This window comes from Tarenaya hassleriana, unplaced genomic scaffold (genome assembly GCF_000463585.1).
Source record: "Tarenaya hassleriana unplaced genomic scaffold, ASM46358v1 Cleome111, whole genome shotgun sequence".
Lineage (NCBI taxonomy): Eukaryota > Viridiplantae > Streptophyta > Magnoliopsida > Brassicales > Cleomaceae > Tarenaya > Tarenaya hassleriana.
The window spans coordinates 176,664-191,652 of NW_010961398.1; the positions used below are offsets into that span (position 1 = coordinate 176,664).

The following is a 14,989-nucleotide window of genomic DNA, read 5'->3' on the forward strand; positions in this document are numbered from 1 at the left end:
AAATTTATAAAAAAATTTTCAACCGGCATCCGTTGGAATTCGGTTGGAATTTTTTTTAAAAAAATTTCCAAAAAAAATTTCAACCGGCATCCGTTGGAATTTTTTTTAAAAATTTCCAAAAAAATTTCCAACCGGCATCCGTTGGAATTGTTTTCTAACAAACATCTGTTGGAACTCCGTTAAAAATTTGCAACCGATTTTTCCAACGTTAATCCGTTGAAAATTTCCAACGGATATCCGTTGGAAATACCGTTGAAAATTTCCAACCCAATTTTTCAATTGAATACGTTGAAAATTCTGTTAAAAATTTCCAACGGGTGTTTCCAACAGATACCCGTTGGAAATTTTCAACGGAATTTTAACGGAAATCATCGTTGAAACGCCGTTGAAAACCGTTGAAAATCCGTTGGAAATTTTCCAACGGACAAATCCGTTGGAAAATCCGTTGGAATTCGAGGATTTTTTTGTAGTGATTGAAAAAGTTGAACCCTCAAAGAGTAACGCGGAAAACCAATCAGTTCTATTCACTTGAGAAAGATAGTCAAGTACAACTCACTTTTTGTTGTAAGAATCGTACTTACTACACACCCGAAACTCCCCCTGAGTTTCTTCCCCTCTCACAATGAATTCTAATGATTCAAAAACCTCAGAACATAAATCACTCACCAAAGAAAGGAGATTTGCCCAATCGGTCTCCCTCTCAGACTCACACTCACCAAATAGTGAGTAACCACTCAAAGAACAGAATAGACTCGGAATTATGCTTATGCCCTCTCAAAGGCCTGATATGCATCTTGTCTCCCTTATGTAGGCTCCTCCAGTTTGCCTCAGATCTCTACGAGTTGATTTGATAGACTTCCCCTTCGAACACCATACCCGATCAAAAGTCGAGAGCCTTCTCCGTGAAGCGCTTGAGACTGCGATTCGGCCTTGTTCCATCCTCTCCGAGTCAAGGCGTGTATCACCTCGGCTCCAATATCGATCACTCTCAAGAATATTCCTACTGAAATGTACTCCTTGAAAGGTATCAGCTACATCGCTAGCAGTGTTGAAGAACCACTGCATACGGAGAAGATGAGGCTCGACCCCCTGAATATAGGAGAGTCTAGGGTCAAAATAGAGGTTCAAGTCAGAGCTCCTCTGCCTGAGGCGGTGGAGGTTGAGGATGATAGGGGTGTTGTCGTCATAGTAAATGTTGCATACTCATGGCTCCCTCCCCGATGCTCTCAATGCCATCAATTCGGACACAAGGCTTCGAGTTATCCTTCCCCTAAGGTGGATTCAATTGCCCCGACCCCGACGTCCCCAATGTCTGCGTTCTCATCAGGGGACAAATCTATCCTCGCAGATGCTCCCGTTAAATCCCAGAAAACTGCTCTTCCCAAAACCTAGGTAGCTATTGTATCACCACAACTCTTCAAATCAGACGAACGATTTATATATAGCTGCACATTTTCACCAGAGTTTTTTTTATTTGCTCCGCTCAAACATAATTCATCATCTTTGGTAAATTGGTACTGTTAGTGCAATTATTTGCACGATATGTTGGTTGTTAGAGTTGTTGCAGGTTAAACAAACTATGAGAGATTTCAGGAGAAGAATCCGGCGAGATGACACTCGAGCAAATCTGAGATGCAACTGAAGAGATTCAGATAAAGTCAAAGACTGAAGAGATAGAGTCAAAGGCTGAAGAGATAGAGTCAAAAACAAGAGATAAGCTGAGATCCTGATGATAGACACGAAATCAGCAAGAATCCATTGCCCCACAATAAAAAGAGGTGTTTCCTATCTCTATCCCTGCAAAGTTCTGGTGCTAAAAACCCTAAAATCTGAGAGGTTGATTCGCAAGAGAGTTGTGTGGTTCAACAGAAGAAAATCGTAAAGAGAGAGTGAAATTTCAAGGTTCAGTCTCAGCATGGATCCGAAAGAAAGGAGAGAAGATGCTGGTGAGGATCGTCACCTAGAATCAGAAGAAGGTTCATATGGCGAAGGGAAATCGAGTGGACTCAGGAAAGAAGAATCTTCGAACTCGTTTGTGAGTGCGGAAGAAGATCCAGAAGAAAACCCATCAGAAGAATCTCGCAAAAATCCGAGGGAGAGTCGACGGACTAGCAAGAAAGATATAGTGGGCGATGAAATCCAAGAACTCGAAAGCCCAGAGGAGAAGATCCAAGGAACAAATGCGGAGATCCCAGAAGAATTCCAGGAAGGAAACCCTAGGATCGAAGATGAGTGCAAGGAAACCGAGGATCTACAAACCTCTCTGCCTCCTGAACAAGTTGATACGGGTAAACTTGATGAACTCTTTACTTACTCTACTGGAGATATAGAGGAAAGTTCGGATAGTGAGCCTAGGTTGAGAAGAAAAAACACAAGAAGGCGTGTAGATTTTGATAAGGATGTGAGTGTAGAGAATGTAGAGTCTGGGAAGGATGTGGGTGATATATCCAAACAAATGGAGGAACTGCCCTCAGCTCAATTAGGGCAGGAGAAATCGAAGGATGCTGAAATCGAAGTGGTTGCGGACTCAGCAACGGAGACAGAAGTGCTGAAATCAAAAGAGGATGATGAACCTGAGGTGGACTCACGTGCACAAAAGGTTGAAAGCAAGAAACCTAAGGCAAAGAGCGCTGAAAGAAAGGGCAAGGTTTCTGACTCTCGAGTGATAGCTGAACAAAGAGCAGTTCTCCTTCTGGGACAGAAGATGAGGAATTACTGGTGAGCCTGTGTATGTCTCATCACTTTGTTGATGAGAAATCTGAACAAAGGTTCAATGACATGAAGAATCTCAACACGATTGTGGAGAGAAACGTGAATGTTAGCAACCTCAAGGAGCATGGCATATGGGATATCCTGGAACGTCTAAGTCTAGAAGAAACAGTCACCTATGCTTGTTCACACAGCAAAATTCTGATCAAAGAATTTTATGCAAACATCACTAAGAAGATTGTGAAGGCAGGGGATCCAATGTACCATCGGGTGTACATAAGAGGAAAGATACTGCATTTTTCTCCAGCAGTAATCAACAAGTTCTTCGGCTTGACGAACACAGTTGTGACTACCATAGATGAGCTGGACAGGGAGATTGACCAGAAAGAGCTGGAGATAGCTCTCACTGACACATTTGATGAAAAGAGGAAAGGTGAAATAGCCCCAGTAGAGCTGAACTTCGAGGCTTCAGTACTGTTCAAAATTGCCATATCTAACTAGTTACCAACCCAGCTATCAAGTCTGATTCACAAGAGGTTAGCAGTACTTATCTACTGTGTGAAGAAAGGAATTAAGATCAACTATGGAAATATGATCTTCGACCATATTCTAGAGAGAGCCCTGAACTTCAGAGCAAGGTTCAGACTGCCGTATCCCTGTCTAATTCAAAGCATCCTCACCAAGCAGTGCCCAGAACTCATCGATCCAAAGGAAAACACTGAAGTGATTCAAAAACCCCTGGTGGTTGAGACAAGAATCAAAAGGAAGAAGGGTAAAGGAAAGAAGGACTACAAGAAGATGCTGGAGACTCTGAAGGATGCAGAAAAAGCATTGATAAAGATGGAGCTCGGACTAAGGAAGCAGACAACACAATGTCAGCAAATCTGTGCAACAGTCCACGAATATATTGAAGCAACTCTGAGTAATGTGTTCATTATTCATTCAGGTACTCCTCACCTTGATATTATTGTTTTTGATTATTTCATCCATGCCCACAGGGGGAGAAATTGAGGAAGCCGAAGGAGACCTAGATTCAGAAGAAGAAGACTCAGAGGAGGAGGAAGAAGGAGATGATTCTGAGATGCCTAAACCGACTCCTAAGAAAGCGGAGGCATCGAAGAAGTCAGGAACAAGCAGGAAGACTAGAAGAGCCAGGAGTTCTTCCGATAACTCATCACTTCGTTTTTGAGTTTCTTTTGCTTATGATCTGAACTTTCTTGCTCTTGATGATTCTATGTGGTGAACTGAAGTGTTATGTTTTTGGTAACCGTGTGCCTTGATGACTCTAGTTTGTTGGTTTTGAACTTTGATGAAATCAGTGGAAGAGTTTGCGTTTGTGTGCATGATCTGAAATAACCAAAAAGGGGGAGATTGTTAGTGCAATTATTTGCACGATATATTGGTTGAGTTGTTGCAGGTTAAACAAACTATGAGAGATTTCAGGAGAAGAATCCGGCGAGATGACATTCGAGCAAATCTGAGATGCAACTGAAGAAATTCAGATAAAGTCAAAGACTGAAAAGATAGAGTCAAAGGTTGAAGAGATAGAGTCAAAAACAAGAGATAAGTTGAGATCCTGAAGATAGACACGAAATCAGCAAGAATCACGGAGAAGTCTATCAAACTCGTGAAGATCTGAGGCAAACTGGAGGAGTCTACATAAGGGAGACAAGATGCATATCAGGCCTTTGAGCGAGCATAAGCATAATTCCGAGTCTATTCTGTTCTTTGAGTGGTTACTCACTATTTGGTGAGTGTGAGTCTGAGAGGGAGACCGATTGGGCAAATCTCCTTTCTCTGGTGAGTGACTTGTGTTGTGAGGTTTTTGAATCAGTAGAATTCATTGTGAGAGGGGAAGAAATTCAGTGGAAGTTTCGGGTGTGTAATAAGTACGATTCTTACAACAAAAAGTGAATTGTACTTGACTATCTTTCTCAAGTGAATAGAACTGATTGGTTTTCTGCGTTACTCTTTGAGAGTTCAACTTTTTCAGATACAAACATAAGTTTTTCTAATATTTTGTGTTTAGATTTAGGAGTTGACAAAAATCAAACTAGATCTAGGTGTATTTTCGATTTCGCAAGGTTATAATTCTGATGGAAATATTTAAACCTAACAAATATCGAATATGAAAATTCATGTAATGGCTTGAAAAGAAACCTACCAAAATGAATTTCCGGTTCTATTTGAAACCGATTATCTCAAAATCAAACTATGAAACAGAAAAACACTATTCCCTTCCCTCTCGTTGGATTGCAACCCCGAAATCCAACTTAAAAAAGAAAAAAACTATTCAGAACCGTATGAGCAAAGGTGCATCATCACCGTTCAGACAACGACTAAACGAAATCACAGCCGTTATTCCAACGACACGTGTAAATTCCAATATTGACTTTCTCCCTAATCAGAGCGTTGACTCGTATTATCTACGACTCCACAGTCACCACCACCACCGCCTTCGCCTTCCCCCACTTAGAATTTTCTTTCCCATTTCTCTCCATCGTTTTCAATGGCGGCTCCTCTCTCTTTCTTTCTCTCTCTTTTACACCGATCATTCTCTCTCCACTTCCCCGATGGACGCCACTCTCCAAGCGGTTCTCGCCGCCGTCGCAAGTTTCTGCTTCGTCATGCTCATCCTCTCCTTCACCTTCCTCGTCTGCCGCCGCCGCCGTCCTGCATATGCCGATCGCCGCCGCAATCGGACGGCCAGAACCAGCCCGGATCCGTCGCCTAACCCCGGCGGCGACCTCACCTCCTCTGCCTCATCGATCGACGAGAGCGCGTGCTTCGACCCCTCCATCAGCCATATCTCAATGTCGGAGCTCTCCGCCGCGACGAAAGGTTTCTCCTCCGATCTGATCGTCGGAGACGGCAGCTTCGGCCTCGTGTACCGAGCGGAGCTCTCAAACGGCGTCGTTGTCGCCGTGAAGAAGCTCGACCCAGACGCGATCCAAGGGTTCAGAGAATTTCGAGCCGAGATGGAAACCCTAGGTCGTCTCCATCACCCGAACATCGTACGGATCCTCGGTTACTGCATCTCTGGTCAGGATCGGGTCTTGATCTACGAGTTCCTCGAGAGAGGAAGCCTCGACTTCTGGCTCCACGACGAAAACGCCGCCGTTTCATCCCCTCTCTCCTGGCCCACGCGCGTCAACATCGCGCGTGGGATAGCTAATGGGCTCGCATACCTTCATGGGCTTTCAAAGCCCATTATCCATAGAGACATAAAGTCCAGCAACATCTTGTTGGGCCCAAACTTCGAGGCTCATATATCGGACTTCGGGCTGGCCCGTAGGATCGACTTCTCGAGGTCGCACGTGTCGACGCAGGTGGCGGGAACGATGGGATACATGCCGCCGGAGTACAGGGAAGGGAACACGGCGGCGACGGTGAAGGCCGACGTGTATAGCTTCGGGATTCTGATGGTGGAGATCGCGACGAGGCGGCGGCCGAATTGGCCGCTGATGATGGCGGAGGAGGATGGCGGGAGGGAAGTGGGGTTGGTCGAGTGGGCGACGGAGATGTATGGGCAAAAGCGGTATTCCGGTATGGTCGAAGGCGGTATTGAGAGCGTTGAGAGCGTTAAGGAGTATTATAGGATCGCGTGTTTGTGTCTGAACGAAGTCTCGAGGGAGCGTCCGTCGATGAAGGAAGTGGCGGAGATGTTGGAGAGAGTGGTGGTTTAGTGATTTAATGCACTTTTTGCGTGTGTGAATATTTAATGTTTTGTAAGTGAATAAGGGTTTCAATAAACATTTTTTTTTGTTTTTGCAATTAATAATATGAATTCCCCATAGAACAGTTTCTGTTAGGTTCGGGTTCGGTTTGTATGAGTCGGTTCGGATTCGGCTATTTCGGATTTGAAATATTTATTTCCAATCTGGTATTTTATTTTAATCGGTTCGATTCAATTCGGATATATATCAGTCAAATTCGGTTCGGTTATTTCAGATTCGGTTTTTTTGGATTTGAAATATTGATATCCAATTTGGTATATTATTTTAATCAGTTCGAGTATATATCGGTCGGGTTCGGTTCGGTTATTTATTTTTTAAAATAATGTCACATCAGATTTTTTACCGTATTTTTTTGGTGTTTGCGTTTAGGGACTTATTTGATGGATTTTATAAAGTATATGTATATTTCGGCGAATAAATATAGAGTTTTTTATATAAAAAAACAGGTTTTTCTTATCGATATGTGAAAAATATAGAATTTTTTTGGTGATTTTTTCTTTTTTTTTATAATTTATGTAATATGAATTTCTCGTTTAAAAAAAAAAAAAAACAGTTTCTGTTCTGTGGTTTCGTGAGCCGGATTGCAAGACTCACCAAATTATTTTGAGTATTATCATCGTTGTGCTCATATACGTAGTAAGGGAATGATCAAATTGAAATTAAATTCGGCAGGAAATTTGAACCTATCACATAGGGGTGGATGTTTTGGTATTCGGTTCGGGTTTGGGTCGAAAATAGTTCAGTTCATTTCTTTCGATTTTATAAAAATAGATACTAATCGATTATTATATTATATTTGGTTTAGTTCGATTCGATTTTAATTTCGATTCGATTCTAATTTTATTAAAAAAAATTAGATCTTCGTCAAAAAAATTTGGTTCTGTTCACTTCGGTTGCGAAAAATTCAGTTTTTTCGAAAATTAATACCGTTCGAGAATTTTGGACGGTTTAGATCGAAAAAAATATAGCATTTTTCGGTTCGTTATGGTACAATTCCGAATCGTCCACCTTTAATCTCATATTGGAAAACAATGTTTCCTAACAAAATAAAAAGAAAGCAATATATATTGGATTTCTTGGAAAAGTTGAAAAAAATGTATATGTATACTTGCAAATTGTACCAAAAAAAAGTTGGCATATGCAACATCTATGTTTTTTCAAAAATATCAAGATCACCGCTAAAAATGCATTTTTTTAAAAGCTAATCTTCCCATTTTTTCTTTCTAAAATCTCCTAAAAAAGTTTTTAAATAACCACAATTTTTTCAATTCGAACTTTTTTGTAGTGCAAGAAACTCATTTATGAGCGTACAAAATTCGTTCGACAGTTTACAAAATCCGTCAGTAAATTCACGAATTTTGTTTGGAAACACATCGAACTCATGCGAGAGTTCATGAAGTTCGTACAAGAAAACTGTAGGATTTTCTAGGATTCCGAAATGTGCATTTGATAATCATATAGGGACTCGGTTTTAAAATTTAAGAAAAAGAAGAGACTTTGAAGGATGTCAACGCTTTCTACAAGTATCCACACAGCGGGATAGAATCCAACTATTAGATTATGTATGATAGGACTAGAGAACTCTTTGTCTTTTCTGTGTTAGGGTTTCTAGGAGGATAATGTGAGTTTCTGGAGCTTAGAATTGTTCTAATGCTGTGCATCGACTTTCCCTAAGTGTTTGGGAAGAACCTTTTTTGTAAACACCCCAGAAACCTAATTTCTTCTTAAAATCGTGATTTTTGGTAAATCTAACTCGAACCATTTAGTTATAAATCGGTTCAGTTCAAGTGTTGGAGTAAAAGTTGGTTTTCTAAAGCGAATTGGTGCGAGTTCAACTTAGAATTGTCCGATTCAAAAGTTAAACTCTTGGTCCGGCTGACCGCGGACAAATCAGATTCGGAACATATTTTTCGGGCTGAGTTCAAATTAACAAAGTCTAGTTTAAATTTTAACAAAAAAAATCCAATTTTCTCATCAAGATGCCAACTCGATTGAGTAATGATCAAGTGATAAATCTTAGACTAAACCGATTCTGCAAGGTTACGGATCGATTGTAGTAAAAAGGTCGAATTCAGGGATCAAAAGGTATTGGTTGCGATGGTGACTCTAACTATAGCGAAGGTTGATTGCAAATTGGTTGGTTGGTTGATAAAACTATAACTAAAAGCACTATAGGTTTGATTTTCACCAATGTTATGGATTGTTTATAAATATCTAGATTGAATTGTAGTTCTGGTTTCAGTTTGGAAAACTCTATCTTCTAATTTAGAACACATTCGGATCAGGAGTCATCGCTCTCTTACTAATGCTTTCTTATCACTTTTCGCATCTCTAGTTCCACATTAAAAGTATTAACGTCCGCTATCATTGTTCCTAAATTGAATTAATAATTCCTTATCAAGTCCCTTATGAGTTCAAAATTAATAATTGAATCTATCCTATGAATGAATTTCAGTTTTAACTAATCCAAATTCCTTTGCAATTAATTAAACCACATCAATTCAAAAGGTGATCATTCTGATGAAAGTATTACATTCAATTCATAAGACTGGATCTAACCAAAATATGCAATAATGATATTAAGTTCATAAACAAATCCATAACATGGCTAGAATCTGATAGACATCCATTGCGATACGTATATTCGAGGAAGCGTAAAGGCAAGAAGCAAGCAGAACCGTCGGTGATCGGAGACAAAGAGGAGGAAGCGGGAAATGTCTCTGGGATTGATACATCAGACAAGGCTTAACAAGATAGGAGCTAAGTTATTTTGCTATATTAAATATGTAATAGACAAGGGTATTATAGGCAATGTACATGAAGGGGAAAAACCCTAATGACATTAGCCCTTTTGAGTTTGATATGTGTATATAAGACAATACCCTTGGTTATGAATGGTATCAGAAAGTATTTGATCAAATGGGAGGAAGGAAAACCTCGAAACCCTATTGTTCTTCTTGTTCTTGCTGATTTTGGATTGATATTTTGGTGTAAATCTAGTGTTTACATCATTTAGTATCAGAGACAACAATCTAGGAAAAATCACTTTTTTTTTTCCTTCCTCAGACTTAACAACGATTAACACAACACTTTCTAAAACCTTAAGTGTTTCTCGAGACCTGGGTTGTTGACTTCTGTTCCCATTTTTTCTCTTTCCAAGCACGATACTACTCCTTTACCAAGAGAGCCGACACCAAGCCACCGAAGACCAACACCGGCGAACGGCGGCGTTCCGGGAGAAGAAAGAGACGGGCGCCGACGGACGAGTGGGAACAGCAACCAAGAACACGGAGAAACGACAAAGGTATGGCAAACACGAGGGGAGGAAAGGGTACCCAGCCTAGAGACACGATGGCGACGACGTAGGAGGAACCGCGACAGGATGAGGACTTGCCGACGGTGGGCGAACCGGCATCTGGCGACACCGTCGCTGCAGACGGAGGAATCACCGGCGCACCTACGACATAGGGGAATTTTGGAAACCCCTCTCAGGTTCGAGATCCCGCTTTGTCTGAAATTTTACAGGCTATGACCTCCATGGGGACTGAGTTCATGCGTTCGTGGGAGGCCATGGGAGCACGACTGGAACGAGCTCTGAACCAGCAGGGCAGACCGATTCTGACAAACCCAACCGTACCGCTGGGTTGTGTGGCTGTGGGTCGGGAATAGAGATCTCAGGCAGCATTCGGGGTTGAAGCCGGGTTGGGCAGACAAACAGTTGAACCCAACGCTCTGAGAACAGAGAAACAACGACCGTAAGGGTTGGGGACAGGGGTCACATGACCCCGAGTCCACCGACCGACTACGGTAAGAAGACAGAGTTGGTTTCCTTTGATGGTGAGAACTTGGAAGTCTGGTTGATGTAAGTTGAGCTGTATTTTCTCTTCTACCGGACTCCCGATGAGGAGAAAAAGAAGATTGTGCTATGGCATATGTGTGGTGATGTCTTAATCTGGGTTCAATGTGAAGAGACTGCAAAACCTTTCTCAGGATGGGAGGACTTCAGGGAACGTTTATTGATCCGATTCGGACATGGAGAATCAGGATCAGCGTATGAGAGTTTGATGGTACTAGATCATACCGGCTCTGTGGAGGAGTATCGCAAGCGCTTTGACGAGATTCGGGCACCGACACATGACCTAAGCACCAAATTCCTTGAGAAGGCATTCCTCCGTGGACTTAAACCATTGCCAAGTATGTGAAATTATTTCCCGTGAATGACCTGCAACATATTATGGAAATGGCGCATCGAGTGGAGCAGTCAGGACTCATTGAGGAGAGGGGGCTCAATCGACCAGCACCCCAAGTCAGGGGGAGCTCGGGCACGATGACATCGAGCCGAAACCCACTCTTTTCGCCGAGACCTTTCTCACTGAAATCTCTCGGGGGAGTCTCGTCGTCTACAGGGAATAGTTCAAAGACAGTGGCGATGGGTTCGAAACACCTCACATTCGAGCAAATACAAGAAAAGAAGTCTAGGGGAATATGTTTCCGTTGTGATGGAAAATGGCATCCTGGACATCGTTGCCCTAGCCGCTCTCTTCAGGTCATGTTGATTGATGATGAAGAGGTCAAAGAGAAAGGAGAGGGTTCGGACGAAGAGGATGGTCATCAAGTTGCTGAATTATCCCTTAATTCCATCGTTGGGATAAACTCGAAACATACTATGAAAATCGTGGGGGAGCTTCTGGGCAACACCGTTGAAATCTTGATCGATAGCGGAGCGACAGATAACTTTATCTCTGATAGGGTCGTTACTCAACTAGGCCTTCCCGTAGACCTAAGTCAAGAATATGAGATCTCAGTGGGGAATGGAGAGGTCTTGGTTAGCCTAGGAAAGTGCAAGAATCTGGGCTTAGTAGTGCAAGGGGTGGAGATTTTAGCCAACTTCTTGGTCTTTGAACTCGGGAGTGCGGACGTTATATTCGGATACCGATGGCTAGAGACGTTAGGGGAGACCGTGATAGATTGGAAGAGACACACGCTTAAATTCCAACGAGGTGGACAAACAGTCATTCTTAAGGAGGACTCGAGCTTGATACGTTCAGAGATCTCTCTTAATGTAATGGTGAAGACCCTGCGAAAGAGGAAGGAAAGTGTGATAATTGAGTTGGCGGAGTTGACCCGTGAGGAGAGTGGAGAATAAGAGGAGCTGGGAGACGGGATACATCGACTCATCGATCAATTTGCGGATGTGTTCCAGGAGGAAGTGGGACTTCCACCCTCGCGCACGCGGGAACATGCAATTGTGCTCCGCAAAGGAGAATCACCGGTAAATGTCTGATGTTATCCTTACGTGCAAAAGAACGCCATCGAGCAGTTAGTGTGCGACATGCTTACGGCGGGAATAATCAGACCAAGTGTGAGTCCATATTCGAGCCCGGTCATCTTAGTGAAGAAGAAAGATGGGAGTTGGCGGTTTTGTGTGGACTATCGAGCCTTGAATAAGACGACGATACCGAACCGATTTCTAATTCCCACGATCGATGAGTTGTTGGATGAGCTCCATGGAGCGAGCATGTTTTCGGAAATCGACCTGAGATCCGGCTACCATCAGATTCGTATTAAGGTCGGGGATGTCGAGAAGACGACTTTTCGGATGCATGAGGGGCACTACGAGTTCCTAGTTATGCCTTTCGGGCCGACGAACACTCCAGCCACTTTTCAATCTGTGATGAATGATATTTTCAAGGAGTATCTACGGAAGTTTGTATTGGTCTTCTTTGATGACATTCTGGTGTATAGTGCGACAGAAGACGAACACCGCCGTCATTTACGCATTGTGTTACCATCTTAAGGGACAATGCCTTCTATGCAAACCGAAAGAAATTTCGTTTTGGACAGGAGAGCATTGATTATCTGAGGCACGTGGTGACGAGGGAAGGAGTTTCGGTGGACGGAGCTAAGATACGTGCGATGACTAAATGGCCTATGCCAAGGACAATTCCGGAACTTCGAGGACTCCTGGGATTAACGGGTTACTATCGCAGATTTGTGAGAGGGTACGACAAGATCACTTGGCCACTAACGAAATTACTTTGAAAAGGGTGTTTTTGTTAGAGCGAGGAAGCTGCTCGAGCCTTCGAGGCATTGAAACGAGCATTGACCACTACACCGGTACTCGCCTTGCCGGATTTTAGTAAGCCATTTGTAGTGGATACTGATGCTTGTATGCAAGAAGTAGATGTTGTTCTGATGCAGGGAGGACGATCGTTGGCCTATATGAGTCCAGACCAGATAGATTGAAAGAGACATATGAGCAGGAATTGATGGCTATCGTACTCGCGGTTCAGAACTGGCGGCATTATCTGTGGGGGCGACGGTTTGTGGTTCGCACCGATCAACAGAGCCTGAAATATATATTAGAGCAGCGATTCACTAAGGCTGCATAGGAAAAGTGGATGGTCAAGCTCATGGGATTCGACTTTGAGGTTCAGTATAGGCCTGGGAAGAAGAATATTGTGGCAGATCGATTGTCTCGTCGACCTCTAGAGCTTAATGACCATCACCTCGGTTGGATATCATCAAGTGGAGTGGATCTCGAAGGAGTGGACGCGGCTGTGGCCGCGGCCCCGTACTTCAAGACGTTAAGGCCGATCTCGAAGCTGGAAGATCGGTAGGGAGATATAAGTTGTCCAACGGACGACTATATTACGATGATCGAGTAGTAATACCTCGAAAGTCTGAGCTCACCACTCAGTACATGGAAGAATATCATGCCTCGCCAACGGGAGGATATTCAGGTGTCGACAAGACCGTGCAGAGGTTGATGTGAGAGGTATTCTGGTTGGGAATGCGTAGTGATGTGGCTAAATTTGTGGCAGCTTGCGAGACGTGCCAACGTTTCAAGACCTCAACTCTATCACCCGCAGGGCTCCTACAACCGCTTCCTATCCCTAACAATGTATGGTCTGATAATTCAATGGACTTCGTGGAAGGGCTGTTGGTTGTAATGCTCTAGATGATCCGTGATATGACATTTTGACTATGTATTATTTCATTGGTTTATGAATGCATTACTTTTCCCGTTATATGATTAGCATGTTTGTTATGTTTCGGTAGATATCCATGAATCATTGCAGATGATTCTAAACTCCCTGGTCAGTTGTCATTGTGGTAACAATGATGAATTAAGACCAGCATGATGTGTGATTGATGATGATGATCATATGCATTGGATACAAATCGCAATCATGGGTACTCGTTTGGAACGAGTGACTGGATGACCCGATGAGATTGTCATATGAATATGAGTCATGACTTGAATCTCATACATCGGTTCGTTCTTGGATCCTCAGACCTGAGATGTGTACAGTATCTGATATGAGGAGTGGCTGTCTTGACTGTGTCAAACGTCGTCTTTAACCGCATGATCATAACGGCATTGCTCAGATACGTTCACGAATCATATGTGGATAGTAGACATGCAATACAAGACTTGTCACCTCCTAAGCGGGAGAGATGTGTTGGTTGTAATGCTCTACGATGATCCGTGATATGACATTTTGACTATGTATTGATTCATTGGTTTATGAATGCATTACTTTTCCCGTTATATGATTAGCATGTTTGCTATATTACGGTAAATATCCTTGAATCATTGCAGATGATTCTAAATTCCCTGGTCAGTTATCATTGTGGGAACAATGATGAATTAAGACCAGCATGATGTGTGATAGATGATTATGATCATATGCATTAGATGCAAATCACAATCATGGGTTCTCGTTTGGAACGAGTTACTGGATGACCCGCATGAGATTGTCACATGGACATGAGTCATGACTTGAATCTCATACAGCGGTTCATTCTTGGATCCTCAGACCTGAGATGTCTAGAGTATCTGATATGAGGAGTGACGTATCTTGACTGCGTCAAACGTCGTCTTTAACCGGATGATCATAACGGCGTTGCTCAGATACGTTCACGAATCATATGCAGATAGTAGACATGCAATACGGGACTTGTCACCTCCTACGCAGGAGAGATGTCGCTGGGCCCCTCGTGGAAATCGGACTGTGAAAATGCGTGGCCACGCTATAGATGAATGTACATCTATATTATCAGTCGGTTTGCCTAGACGAGTAAGCGGTTGAACTTGAAGGGTGGCTCATACCATGCCCTTGTTCAACATACGACATCGTGAGACAAAGGATCAGAACTCGAACTATTGCTCGCTTTGTTAGATCACCTCTAACTCTATTCTAGGTGGATGGTCATGGCGTCTTGCTAGAGGCTAACCATGACTTGTGGTTCGGAAAAGGTTCCCGAAGCCACTGCCACTTCAAATGGGCCTACAGGGTCACACACCATTAGGGATGGATCACACGTGAAGAGAACAACGCGAGAAAAGAGCGACGAAGCGATCTGGAAGAGTTCCGCTGAGGAACGTTCGTTCCGCTGAGGAACGGACGAACTGTTCCGCAAATGCCAGACCGTCCGTTCCAGGTCTGGAACGGACGGTCTAGCACTTACGGAACGGTCCGTCCGTTCCTCAGCGGAACGAACGGACTACTCATGGCTGGGGGCGCCCCTCCCGGGCC

The 14,989-nt window shown here is 43.1% G+C and overlaps 2 protein-coding genes across 2 annotated transcripts; both read left to right on the forward strand.

Annotated features, from left to right (window-relative positions):
* Window positions 1-1,915: 1,915 nt before the first annotated feature.
* Window positions 1,916-3,898, forward strand: LOC104806030. Its single transcript, XM_010530749.1, has 4 exons — window positions 1,916-2,718; window positions 2,769-3,180; window positions 3,274-3,655; window positions 3,708-3,898. The coding sequence occupies exons 1-4, from the start codon at window positions 1,916-1,918 to the stop codon at window positions 3,896-3,898; spliced, it is 1,788 nt and encodes a 595-aa protein (XP_010529051.1).
* Window positions 3,899-4,865: 967 nt separating this feature from the next.
* Window positions 4,866-6,586, forward strand: LOC104806028 (phytosulfokine receptor 1-like). Its single transcript, XM_010530748.2, has one exon. The coding sequence runs from the start codon at window positions 4,878-4,880 to the stop codon at window positions 6,393-6,395; it is 1,518 nt and encodes a 505-aa protein (XP_010529050.1). The 5' UTR covers window positions 4,866-4,877; the 3' UTR covers window positions 6,396-6,586.
* Window positions 6,587-14,989: the final 8,403 nt, after the last annotated feature.